Source organism: Microtus pennsylvanicus, chromosome 12 (assembly GCF_037038515.1).
Source record: "Microtus pennsylvanicus isolate mMicPen1 chromosome 12, mMicPen1.hap1, whole genome shotgun sequence".
NCBI classification, from domain to species: domain Eukaryota; kingdom Metazoa; phylum Chordata; class Mammalia; order Rodentia; family Cricetidae; genus Microtus; species Microtus pennsylvanicus.
The window spans coordinates 72922482-72936649 of record NC_134590.1 but is presented as its reverse complement, the minus strand read 5'-3'; the positions used below and the strand labels follow the sequence as shown (position 1 = coordinate 72936649).

The 14168-nt window shown below is 42.4% G+C and overlaps 1 protein-coding gene across 7 annotated transcripts in view; it reads left to right on the top strand.

Moving 5' to 3' along the window:
* Positions 1-14168, top strand: part of Cobl (cordon-bleu WH2 repeat protein) — a 222777-nt gene that overhangs the window by 67120 nt on the left and 141489 nt on the right. For all 7 annotated transcript variants that reach the window (XM_075944377.1, XM_075944380.1, XM_075944374.1 and 4 more), the window contains exon 2: positions 6548-6751. In XM_075944377.1, the coding sequence (XP_075800492.1) occupies positions 6548-6751 (204 nt within the window). The remainder of the gene's footprint in view (positions 1-6547; positions 6752-14168) is intronic.

Sequence of the window (14168 nt, the reverse complement as noted above, 5' to 3'; positions counted from 1 at the left end):
CTCTACCTGGTTCCACTAAAATGTTATATGAGCATGTGCTATTTAGCATCAGCTAGGCAGGATATCTGGCTTGGTAAATTGCAGGAATCACGTATTTGGTGTTTTTCTGGGGGAATTAGTGTCAGCAAACCTTTAACTTCTATGTCCATGGATCCTGGGTATCTCAAGAAATTTTATGACTCTATGTCTTCAGTTGGTGTCTCTGATGGAGAGACAGGAGAAATACGAAAGTAGATACCCTTTAGATGCTGGCCTTGGGGCTACAGAGAGCTGGGAGAGGCATGAATTTTCCATGTTAAGTCTACAGATCCTGAACTCCCTCATCCTGGGCCTCCTGTAGTCTGAGTGACGGCCTTTCATCTCCTGTGGAATTTGGGTTTAATTCATCTGTCTGCAGAGATCCTGAAATTTGCAGCTTCTGGACCATTTAGGCCATGTCTTCATAGGTCCTCTAGCTTTCAGGGGACAGTTTCCACGCACTCTTTTCTACATTGAAATAAAACCCAGCTGGGAGCCATGGACCGATGAGAAAATTAGTCAGTACTCAGGAGCTGGGTTGTATGATGGTCCCACATCATATGAAGCCACAGTCGATGACTTGGCAATGCCAGAAATGTTGTCTTATGTAATATACTTTCCACCTTGTAAACAGTTCCTGCCAGGCACACCCACCATTTTAATGGAGAGCTGGGAAGGAGTTGAGTTGTGTGCTAGTGATTCATCCCTTGAAGAGCCCTGGCGGGACCTACCTGGTGACAGCTGATCAGCACCTGTCCTGGGTGTGCCCAGGAGGAGCCAGGCAAGGCCCTAACCCTTAGGACTTGGTGGCACTTGGGCAGAAACTTGACCCTGTCCTGTGCCCCACACCCTTGACTCTTAGCTTCAGCACATGGACAGTTTGCATAGATCTGAAAGAGCCTCCTACTTGGTGGAGTTCATGGTTGTTCACAGCTCTCTGTCTCAACTGCAGTGATTCTCTCTGTGCCATTCAAAAGTGTAGGAGGCTCTTTATCATTGTGACTGTGTGCTTTTTTGTTTGCTTGCTTGCTTTTCGAGACAGGGTTTCTCTGTGTAGCCCTGGCTGTCCTGGAACTCCATCTGTAGGCCAGGCAAATCTTGAATGCAGAGATTCACCTGCCTCTGTCTTCTAACTGCTGGGATTAAAATCGTGGCCACCACGCCAAGCTAGGACTACATGCTGTTGAGGCCATTCAGAGAATACATGCCTGCAAACATGGAGAAGGGAAAGTCAAATTTGTCCTAAGGCTGTGTACTTCACCCACACTAGAAATATCTTCTCCCTAATGCACACATCCTTGACAAGCCTGACTACAAAATTATCTGCAACAGTACATTGTCCCTTATGGAAGATGGATCAGGAGGGAGCCAGGATTGAGACACCCGCCACCCCTTCCGTCAGGATCCCTCCTGGGGAACTCATGCTACCTCTGACCTCATAAGAGTTTAAAATCTCTCCCCTCTTCCTCTTCAGGCTTAGCACCCTTGCTTCATCAGATAGGCTGCTCATCAGACCTGCTATGAACATAGATGAACAAATATACCTAGTCAAGCCTCTTTTATCAGTTATTTGGCATCTATATTTAGAAGGACTCGCTAGTCATGTGATAATTGCACCTAATTTTAAGGAGTCATTTTCCTGTATCCTGTAGTGTCTGTGCTACTTCAGAGCCCTAGTAGCAGTGCGCGGGTGTTCCATCTCTATAGTATACTAATTGCTTTTGCCAAATGAAATAAAAGTTGTTGCTGTAATAATGCTATTTCAACATTTGATTACAATCCATACACTTCAGCTGTTAGGACTTAACTGGTCAGTGACAGGCACAGGGCATTTTCAGCTCCCTATGGGGTTTCAGGTCGAGTCTAGAGATGTGGAGACTCTTTATCTAGGTCATGGGTCTTTTCCCAGGCCTGTCTCTCCCAGAGGTGAGCACTCGGAAACTGTGGTCTTCAAGAGATGTGAACAAGTCAAAGAGAAGGGCGAGGGCAGAGTGCTGTGAGGTTCATACAGATGGGGCTGCTCCAAACTGCCGACTAGCTGTTTGACAAAACTGCTGACCCTGGGAGAGCCAGGAGAGAGGCTGAAGACCAAGAATCCAAAGGTGTGGTTATCAGTATAGTCTGCTGGGACAAGGATGGCTGATGTCACTGAGATGGAAACTCCCTCAGTCTCTTGAATGGACACAGCTGCCTTTGCTGGGAGTGTGTTCAGTGCATTGTGGTGTTTCTTCTTTAACAGAAATAACTAGAAATGATATTGTGGTTTTGAAATGTTCTATTACATGTGTATACATATTGTGTATATATGTATACATATATACACACACACATACACCACTGTCCTGAGCAAATAGCTCTACTGAGTACTTATAACCTTCCAAGTTGTATCAGGCTGTAGTCAGTGGGTTCTGCCAGGTAGTTTGTGGGGTATGCTGTGAGGAACAGCCCTCAGATCATGTTCCCTAAATGCTGTGGAAAAAATCTTAGGGTGGTGTAAATGACTGGAAGGGAAGCTGGTTATGTGACTGGAGGTTGTGAGGTTCTGGGCAACTGGGCTCATGAGCACAATCGGGTGGATACAGCGGTATCGCAGGTATCTAGAAGACGGTGGTGGATTGCTTTTGCGATGAGTAAAGGAACGGTTGAAACCCATTACCTCACGGTAGGACTGTGCTCCTGTGATAGCACAGACCACTGAGATAATTCCTGCTTGACTCGGCTCTGCTAAATTGGAAAAGGTATTTCTTTTCTGAAAGTTACAAAATAAACAAAATTGTTTTTGTGTAAGCCCCTGTGGGAGGTAATTCATTTGCCGGACTTCTGTCTTGAAGTTGGCTAATTTGTGAATGTTTCTTTGTGCTCATCTTTTTAATCTCCAAGATGGGATTAACAACTGTCCTTCAAAGAGACTCAATAATGTAGTGGTTAAAATTTCGGACACTGTGAAAATTATGTGGGTTTGAGGGTAGCATAGCTCTACGTCTTTGTCACGCTGCGGAAATGTGCCCCTTTATTGTCTGTACCATAGGAAAAGTCTGTCCCTTAAAAGTGCCACAGGTAGAAATATGACTTAAGAAATAATGGGCTCTCTGATACTCATGATTTTACTTTATTTTTTATTTTAAATTGTTTTTTCATTGTATTATATAGCCCAGATTTGGCATGAGACTCACTGTGTAGCTCAGGCTGGCCTGGAACTTGCTACCTTCCTACCTAAGCCTCTTGATTGTTGAGGTTATATGAATGTGCCACTATTTCTGAATGTTTTTTACTTTCATGTCTAGGGATGAAAAGAAATAAGCAATAGCAATTAAAATATAGCATAACATACAACTATTATATAAATCTTATGTTTTTATTTTTTAAGTAAATTTATAACTACTTACATACCACAGCAGAGAGTGCCATTCCTCAGTGTTGTTAACTAGGGTGGGGACATCTGGAAGCTTACAGCCACTTCTGGATCCCATTTACTGCTTGTTCACATTTCTAAATGATGGCTCATGTTTTACAAGTAACACACATTGCAGTAGCAAAGCACATGTCATATCTGGCATCGCCCAGACGCCACCACTGGTCTTTTTAGACTGTCATAGAGGCTATTACTAGAATGTAGCTCTCTCTAAACATGTTCTCCTAAGCAAATATTTTGAAATTTTTAATTTTTAAAAAATTACTTTAAAATGTTATTGTTCCTTTAATTTTAGATTTTTAAATGCTGGTGCCAATATACTATTATAAAATCATTTATTAATTTTTATTGATATGTTCTATTAGTTATTTAATTTATTGGTTGGTATGTGGTTAGATTGTTTGTCCACCATTAGAAATTATGACAGCATATCTCATAGGATAGTCTCACAAACTTCTTGAGAAAGAATTTCTAAAAAAAAAAAAAATTTCTAGAAGCCTATCTGGCTATCTTTGAAACCTCATGCTAAAATGCCTACAAAGGTCATTTGGGTAATAGACCTCAGGATGGGTGGAGGGCTTTCATGACCTCTGTATGGATTTTGTGGTTAGGGCTGTGCCGGGTGGGGAAGAAGCAAGCAGTAGGAGCACTGGGGTTCCTGCCTCTGCCTGATCCTGAGTGATTGTGGGTCTTTAAGTGAGCTCCAAATCAAACTGGGCTGCAAAATATTTTGAATCTGGAAAGTGATTTTTGAATAAATAGATAGTTATTAAATAAATTGTGAAGGTTATTATAAAGCATCCCCCAAATGAGAAGTGCTGAGTAAATTGTGGCTACAGTTATTATAAAACACACAGGGTCTTTATGAATTAAGACTCCTGTATATAAATTAATGCCTGTGCATTTGCAAAGATATGTACATAGTTTTATATATGCTTATAAACACATTTTTATTGATTATATTGAGCTATACATTTTTCTCTGCTCCCCCTCTCTTCCTCTCCCCTCCCCTTCAACCCTTTCCTCTGGTCCCCATGCTCCCAATTTACACAGGAAATCTTGTCTTTTTCTACTTCCCATATAGATTAGATCCATGTATGTCTCTCTTAGGGTCTCATTGTTTTCTAGGTTCTCTAGGATTGTGAATTGTAGGCTGGTTTTTTTTTTTTTTTTTTGCTTTATGTCTGAAAGCCACTTATGAGTGAGTACATATGATATTTGTCTTTCTGGGTCTGGGTTACCTCACTCAATATGATGTTTTCTAGATCTATCTATTTGCCTGCAAATTTCAAGATGTCATTATTTTTTTCTGCTGTGTAGTACTTCATTGTGTCAATGTACCATATTTTCCTTATCCATTTTTCAGCTGAGGGGCATTCAGGTTGTTTCCAGATTCTAGCTATAATAAACAATGCTGCTGTGAACATAGTTGGGCACATGTCCTTGTGGTACAATTGAGCTTCCTTTGGATATATACCCAGAAGTGGTATTACTGGGTCTTGAGGAAGGTTGTTTACTAATTTTTTGAGAAATCGCCATACTGATATCCAAAGCAGCTGTACCAGTTTTCACTCCTACCAGCAATGGAGGAGTGTTCCCTTTACCCCACAACCTCTCCAGCATAAGTTGTCATCAGTGTTTTTGATCTTGTCCATTCTTACATGTGTAAGATGAAATCTCAGAGCTGTTTAGATTTGCATTTCTCTTATGGCTAAGGATGTTAAGCATTTCCTTTAAGTGTCTTTTAGCCATTTTAGATTTTTCTGTTGAGAGTTCTCTGCTTAGGTCTGTACTCCATTTTTTATTGGATTATTTGTTCTTTTGATGACCAATTTCTTGAGTTCTTGGTATATTTTAGAGATCAGTCAGTCCTCTGTCTGCTGTGGGGTTGGTGAAGATATTTTCCCATTCTGTAGGCTGCCGTTTTGTCTCATTGACCGTGTCCTTTGCTTTACGGAAGTTTCTCAGTTTCAGGAGGTCCCATTTATTAATTGTTTCTCTCAGTGTCTGTGCTACTGGGGTTATATTTAGGAAGTGGTCTCCTGTGCCAATGCATTTAAATGTACTTCCCTCTTTCTCTTCTATGAAGTTCAGTGCAGTTGGCTTTATGTTGAGGTCTTTGATCCATTTGGACTTGAGTTTTGTGCATGGTGATAGATATGGATCTATTTTCATTCCTCTACATGTTGATATCCAGTTATGCCAGCACCATTTGTTAAATGTGCTTTCTTTTTTCCATTTTTTAGTTTTTTCTTCTTTGTCAAAAATCAAGTATTCATAGGTGTGTGTCGATTAATATCTGGATCTTCAATTCTAAACACATTTTTCTATATAAACGTATATGCATGTACACATGATGTTTACACATTATCATATATTCAATATTTGAAGTGAATTGCGAGCAGCCTTTCTCACTATATGGAGTGTCTTGTTGACAGGGACTGGGAATTTCCTCCGAGGTTAAGTAAGAATTCCAGCCACAGTTCAAAATAAGGTGAAAAGAAAAACAATGGGGTTGTGTGTTGGGGTACTACCACTTACATCCCTTTGCTACCCACAGCCACATCCATGCCAGCAGTTGTATTGGTGGTACTGGACTAGAGTTTTCTGAATAATATTAGATGGCTCAATTTGGTCTCAGGGCATCCAGTATTATAGATTCATAGATCCACGCGCTTAGATCTCATCCTAATTCCTGGAAAGGAAGGAGCTTTGCAGAAAATTAGGGATGACCACCTCCTTACTAGTGATGAGCCAGCATGTATAATCCAGAAAGGGTCAGACCAACAAACTCAGCTGCACACACCTATACCTTGACCAGGATGGGTAGAAAATAAGACATGTTGCTTACAGATGGGTACCACATTCTTAGGATGTTTCTTTTACAGAAACACTTTCAAAAATGCTTATCATACTGTTTCTTTGAGAGTGCTTTGTTTTTACTTGCTTGTGGAAGATATTATCTGTTAGTACTGGAGACTGCTGGCATAACTGCTTTGAAAGGTCTCCATAGCTTTCAAGGTGTTTCTGAAGCAAGCCATGAATGCTTTTAAGGATGAATCATCTGGAGCCAAGCATAAAACCTTCACCTAGTGTTTCTGTGTTATCATTTTCAAGAAAGAAGATGAAGGCCCGTGCTCCACCACCTCCTGGAAAGCCTGCTTCCCAGAATGTCCACAGTGACCAGAAACTGCCTCATGATTCTACACTGGGTTCCCAGCACAGCCTGGTCCAAATGAAGGAGTCACTACAGAACAGCACCTTGGACATCACTGTGGTTCTGCCCAGTGGACTGGAGAAACAGAGCGTGGTCAGTGGAAGGTAAGATTCTGGTACCTGGGTGAGAGTTCCTGTGTACCTCTTCACATATGTGGGAAGAGAAAGAAGAATGGTGTGGGCATGTCCTATTTAGTTCCATGTTGAATTTGATTCAGGTTAAAATGCCTGCTATGAATTGGTCCAAGATCAGAGCCTCCCAGATCCAGAAGTCCCACTGGAAAGTGTGGCCCGACTGACCCAGGCAGGCTCTCTGGAATCTTTAGGGGACTCAGAGCTAAAAGCCCATCCCAGTAGAGTTTGGGCTCAGAGAAAAGTGTAGAGATACATACATTTTACAATTTATTTTATGTGATAATTAAACAAAATCTTGATGAGTATTGGTTCCAGCCTCAATATCTATCCACGGCTGGAATTCTTGTGTTCTAAGATAGCATGCCTTTAGTTGTAATAGGTAATATCACGTTGTTTTTGAAGCTCTTAATGCCAGCACAGTGTAAGAAGATATTTTTCAGTAGGATTTCTCTTTGCAGCCATTGTCACAGGTGTAGGAAGATCTTCACATTAGCTTCAAAGAAGGTTCTTGGACTTGAGACTGATACCTTTGGTGGCATTTCCCCAGGCCCAGCTCAGAGACTGAGTTGTAAGAGTTTCTATGTGTGTCTAGTTGTTTTATAAAGCAGTCATAATCTTCAGCACACATTTCCTACAAAGTAAGGAGTTTGTTGTACTGTCATATCATAGTTTAAACACTATTTTAGAGTGCATGCTATTCTGCCAGTAAATATACATTTACCACGTTTATATTTTCTCCAAGTTGATAGTTACTGCTTTTTCTTCTCTTAGCTTGTGGCAGATGGGTAGTAATTCAATGAATCTTCTTTGATAAACACAAGGAAAGGTGGGGTTCCTTCCAGAGAGTAGAAATATTTCTGAAAATCCTTTCAAGTGGATGCATTGTGCTCCCTGTACCTTCAGTTTCTTCTTCCCTTTAGAGCAACAGTTATCACCATTACAGTTTGTAAGATTGCTGTGGAGTCTAGGAAGATCCTTATAAATGATTCAGATAACGTTCTCTTCTTTAAATAGAGAAACTTAGAGTCAGGAAGAGCCAGCCTCGGCCTGGAGGCCTCTGTCCCTGGGCCACCCTCTGGGTGCTACAGGTGAAAGCATGTTTCACTGGATGCCAGATTCCTCACTCTTGTTGGCTTTTTTGTTACATTTTTTTTTCTCATCTGCTTCAGCAATGGCTTTAGCAAAGAGCATGCTCATGATGCCCTAAACAGCAGCTTACAAAACATAGCCAGCCGTGAACCTTGTATTTCCTGATGGACAGGAATCTACTAGAGAAAACAAGCTAGTGACTGACTGCCTATGACCCCATTCTGCAAATTATAGTTTTCAATTTTTTTTTTTGAGCTGCTTTGGAATTTAAAACCGCACGTAAAAGTCCCTATCTGTTCTTAAATATTAAGACATACGGATGGGATTTGGAACAGTTCCTGACTAAGGGAGAAGGCCTGGCAGGCCTTTAGGAGTGCGGCTGCCAGCTCCCTGCATGGCAGGTGGGAAGGGAGCCAGCAGCCCCATTGCTTTAATTGGGAGCACAAGTGAAGAGAATATCTTTGAAGACACAGTACCCTCAGCCCCGGGGGAGCTTCATAAAAGGCTCTTAAGTGTTGACAGTGTTGGGCTGTGTCATTTTTGTGTAGAAAATTAGTCACATCCACATGGTTCACACGGCTAAGGGACCTCTGGCAGGGAAAGGCAATGTTTCTTTCTTCAGAGCGGAGGGAATTGCTCCCAGTGTTGAGTCCTGTGATTCCACCCCTAAGAACGATTATACCCTAAACAACACAGAATAAACAAGTTTATACGTGTGCAGGGAATTCCAGGTCACGAGCCTTGTAAAGCGGTGGAAGGACTTCCACTTCCTAGTTATTAAGCTTATGGCAGAGGCTATTAAAGAACATCATTATGAAAGGAGTTTCCATACGCAGTTTCCCCCTCCTCCTCCCTTCTTCCTTCCCGCCTCCCCTTCCTTTTAAATAAAGGACACTGTCTTTTCTGTGAGGAAGTAGCAAGATTGAGGGTCTGAGATTTAAACTGCAAGGAGCATGCTGTCCTGGGAAAGGAGGAGTGTTTTCACAAACACACAGCTTGATAGTCTGCAGAGGGTACTGGGCTTGTTTGGACGGTGGTCCTATTCCAGCCCTCCTGAAGGGAAGTATCATTTTGTGGGCTCCTGATAGGTTACTAAATATTAAAATGTTCAATTATCCATCAAGCAAAATAAATAAGGAATTGCAAACTCATGCGAGTCTCTGGGAAGAGAGTTTCTCAGCCCACAGGGGAAAGTGGAACGTTTGCTGAGCAGCCCACATAAGGAAGGTCCATGTTACAGAGTCTAAACTGCCTGCCAGGCCATGCAGTGCTTATTCTGCAGCCTACACAGATTATAAGAAATCTGACTTTGCAGCGCCAGTTTTCTTCAAACCCCAGGAACAACAAACATGCTGAGTGGCAAGTAGACTATAGATGAATTTCTAAGACAACCAGAATTCCTTATTCTGAGGGTAGTTTGTGTCCAGGTCGGCCACAGTATATCCTCTGAATGAAGATCATATAGAAGACACATGCCTCTCCTATAAGCTGGACACAGAATGCAAAAGACCAATGGTACTCCACCTGTGGGTCTCAGTCACTTTGGGGTTGAAATGACCTTTTCACGGGGGTCTCATATCTATATACTGCTACATATCAGATATTGACATTATGATTTATAACAGCAAAATTACAATTATGAAGTAGCAATGCAATAGTTTTATGGTTGGGGGTCACCACAACATAAGGAACTGTATTAAAGGATCACATTGTTAGGAAGGCTAAGAACCACTGAAAGTCTCCACAAATTAATTAAAGAATCACAGCATTAGGAAGGTTGATAACCACTGCTCTAGGCTCTGAAGAAAGGTAACTTGTAACACACGGGTGAAAAACAGGAGGACAGAGTTAAGAAAGGACAAGAGCTACTGCGGTCAGAAAAGGGATACCTTTGGGGCAGAACCTGTCCACACCTGCTCCCATAACCCACATCATATGGGATCGCTTCTGGACAGGACACACACCAGGCTTCCCAGCATTCCCAGCTTATCTCCTCTCTTCAGATGAAAGAGTCCAGTCAACATTGCTTTCAGATGGTTTTCTAGTTCAGTTGCCTTAAGAAGACAGGCTCTATCCAGATAGCAACTTGCACCTCTCTCTAATCCCAAATTATTAGACCTTTTATGGCCAGGCAGCAGCTGTATGGCCCCGAGAGATAAGTCTCCGGAATTTTACTCCATTGTTCTGTCTCTAGCCTTTGTTAACCAGGACCCAGGCTTTCACAAAACTGCATTCTTGCTAGAGATTCCAGCCTCAATCTGAAATCCTGCCTCTGGCCATCCGACCTCCCTATTGATGTGCCTCTTTGTGATCTCCTATCTTGTTCTTAACTGTTTCTGTGTCTTGTCCCGGTGAAAATCCTCAGTGCAGACTGTCTGCCAAGGACCTTGATTACATTTTGCCTTGCCTCTTTGATGCCGCATGAACCTGTCAAACTGGACTTTCTCTCAGGATTTGTATTATTGACCTTGTGGTATGCCTCGCCCAGAGCTTGGGGCCACATGCTGGCCTTGGTCCATATAAGAAAGTAGGGCGCATTGGAACAGTTTGAGATTTGGCCAAGCCTGTAAATTCAGTTTGTTTTAAGACTGCCGGGATATACCTGAAAGCACTTTGCACGCCTAGCACCCGGTTACTGTTCATTCAGCATAGGTCCCAGGTGTACATGGCATGATATTAGTATCAGGACATTTTAAAGGTCAGCCCCTACACCTATGGCATTGACGTCACCAGGGAACAGGTAAGAAGTATAGGTTTTTCAGCCCCACCCAAGCCTGGCTGAATCAGAATGCCATGGGTGGGGTCTACCAAACTGTGTCTCCACAGTCCTAAAGGTTCAGACAGGATCCTCATCGGGAGATCTGCTGACAGCAAGCTCTGGGCAGTGCCCTTGGCCAGGCACTGTGTCCTAACTGTGCACTTGGGCTCTTCCTGGCCTGATGCCATGAGGAAGGAGACCGGAGTCTATATAGTCTATAAAGGGGCCTCATCATCTTTATCTCCCAGACAGAGCGTCTTCAGTGCCTTTCCATCTGTCTCAGGGAATGGTATAAGAGCAGGCTGCGATCTAGACAGAAAGTCCCTTCAGTCCAGGAAGGCAGTTAACTTGTGGCCCCTCTGGCTTTGGTCTGCTGACCTCTGAGAGACCCACCAGCATAGGGATAGTGGTGGTGGTGGCACAGACCCTTCATTTCTTGTTTAGTCCCTTAGTAGGACTCTGAAAACAGTCATTTATATGACTTTATATGCTTTATAGCAGAAGACCAGTTTCTTATTGAAGTCACTGAGTCAGAAAAAAATCGATTTTTGAACTTTGTATACATTTAGAAAAAATATGTGTGTGTGCGTGTGTGTGAAAAATAAATATATTTCATATATTTATATGAAAACATTTTTTTTCTTTTCCCCTAAGATAGTGTTTCCTGTCTGTCCTGGAACTCACTTTGAAGGCCAGGCTGACCTCAAACTCTCAGACATCTGCCAACCTCTGCTTCCTGTGTGCTGAAATTAAAGGCCACCACTGCCTGGCAGAAAGCAATATTTTTTCTTTTTTTTGTTTCTTTTTTTTTTTTTTTTTTTTTTTGGTTTTTTTTCGAGACAGGGTTTCTCTGTGGTTTTGGAGCCTGTCCTGGAACTAGCTCTTGTAGACCAGGCTGGTCTCGAACTCACAGAGATCCGCCTGCCTCTGCCTCCCAAGTGCTGGGATTAAAGGCGTGTGTCATCACCGCCCAGCAGAAATCAATATTTTTAAGAGGAAGAAGTTTGTAAAAATTCTGTTCACTTTTCAAGTTTATAATTAGAATGCCCAGAAACAGTTTCATCTGTGTTATGAATATTAAAAGGTAGTGTGGGGCAGCAGAAAGCAAATAAAGCCATGGAGGATCAGTGGGAGGAAAAAAATTAAGAGACTGAAAGTTATAAGTGAGCCCTCCAGCTCACCTCACTTGATTTTGGGAGGTGGTTGCTCCTGCTTTATGTGAGAACTTTTACTCTTCTATTAAACTTGTGGCTTCACCTTAATTTTAGATGGGTGATTAGATAAAGAAATGGTACAGAGGGAGATTTTGTGTTTTATTCAGATTCCTGAGTGTTCCTATGACATCATCACCTGGGCAAGATCTCTAGCACTTTGTAACTCCCTAACATTCCTGACTCTGTCTTTGACTTTCTGATTGCTGAGTTTCATTCCTTGGGAGTTAGGGAAAACTGTTTTGCAATTCAAGAGTCTGATGTCACTTGCTGAGAGCAGGGTGGCACTCTTTCACATACCCTGTAATCCTCTGCCAGAGCAGTATACAATTCACATGGAAAAGAACAGTGAGTTGTCATTTACTTAAACCGTGGCATGGAGCCTGCATCTGAGCTGACAATGTTTAGTGTATTGAAGGTGTTAATTCAGTGGAGTCTCCAGCAACCATCTAAAGGCAGACTCTAGCCTAATGCTCTTCCTGTGGGGAAACTGAGGCACAAAGCAGTGCAGGTGGTCTCCCTGGGTCAGAGAGGCCACATATAGTGATCTTAGGATTCCACACAACCAGACTATATGAGTATCACGAAAAGAACGCTGCCATGGTAGACACCAGTCCCCCACCAGAGGATGATGTCAGGACAGCTGTGGACCAGGCACCAGGACTTCTCTAGATCATCTTGGGGAGGAGGAGAGGCCAGACTCAGCAGGTTGTGAGAATGATGAGTGACCAAGCAGCCTTGCCTGCCTTTGGAAAACTCTCTGTGGTGCAGATACAGGACTTACTAAGACCGTGTGGAGGCATACACAGAACACTCAGTTAACAAAGTCATCGGTTCTTGGTTCATAGACAACAGGAGGCAAGCTGGGATCCGATGGATCTGTAGTGGACTGTAGGCAGCTAGTACCTCTGTTCACTGTGAGGCATTGCTCCTATGCAGAGAACTGTCTTTCCCTACCTGGACAGGTTTCTCCAGGAGGATCAAAGGAGCTTTTAGAGACCCGAGGAGCTTCTTAGAGTTTCTCGAATGCCACCAAGTAGCAGTTTAACAGGTGTGCTAAAAACTGGAAAAATCCTGGCTCCACTCACACTCTGTTTTGAGAAATACATAGTGGTAAAATCACAAGTCCTGCCAGTGAGCGTCCTCTTTTTAAACAAAGTGTCAACCCCCTCATGACACATAGTATATTGACCCCGCATCCTGTGTTTTCTTATGTGCACCCAGGTTCCTATTACAACCAAATCAGTCCTCAGAAGAAAACTCCCTCAGGGTTCTCCTAGTGGTAGTGGGAGTTGACTGCGGTGGGCAGCTACTAAGACTTCAGTCCTATCTGCCCCCCAAACCTCCTCACCTTTCTATAAAAACTGATCTGTGCTGGGTACAGGTTCTAGCCACCAGGAAGGCGTGGGAACCTGTTTGCTTCTCAAGACAGTTAGTAATGACTCTGTGTTCTCTGAGTAGCATGCCTAGTGAGCCATGTCTAGTGTATTGTATTTTGTGGGTTTAGGGTTTGTTTTTCGGTTTTTTGTGCTTCTCCCTCCACTTAATGATAGGTTGACGTAGGTGGGTTATTGGTTGTTGATTACTGCTCCAACCCTCAAATGCTGGAATGCAGTTTCAGTTTCCTCAGGATGAAGCACTCTATGGGAAAACTACATTTTTTTTTTTTTTTTGTGATTTGGGAGGGTGGAAGACAGTATTTCAGAGGTATTAGGCCAGGTGATATTAGAATGTCATAGAAAGTTGAGATTTGCACACTGAGTGATTTGCTTCGACCTAATTGATAAACACTGTCAATACATAGAGTGGCATGTACCGGTGTTGTGAAGGCAAAAAGGTGTGCCCCAAACCTTGCATGCTCCCTTTTATGGCGCTTTGCATTTCAGATATGTTTCTAAGGACTCTGACTGTTCTTCAGACATCAATGTTTGGATGACAGTAGTTACTGACTGTGTGCTTTTTGTGTTCTTTGATAGTTTGTATTCATATGTTTATATGGTGTAAATAGATTCCCCAGTGTGGTTAGCTGAGACAAAGCTGGAATCAGTATCCTTCGGCATGGGTATAAATTGAGTCCCAGCACTACCAGTTTGTAGAAACCCCAGAATGACTCTTCCTATTGCTCATACTAGAACTAAGTGTGAATCTATAGTAAGTAGCCCTAGGCTGCCAGAAAGACAGTGAATGGGAATTTAGTATTATTTTAAAGATTTATTTCCATTTTTATGTATATAAGCATTTTGCTTGCACGTCTATTAAATGCATTGCATATGTTCCTGGTGCTATTTAAGGCCAGAAGAGAGTGTCCTAGAACTGGAGTTACAAATGG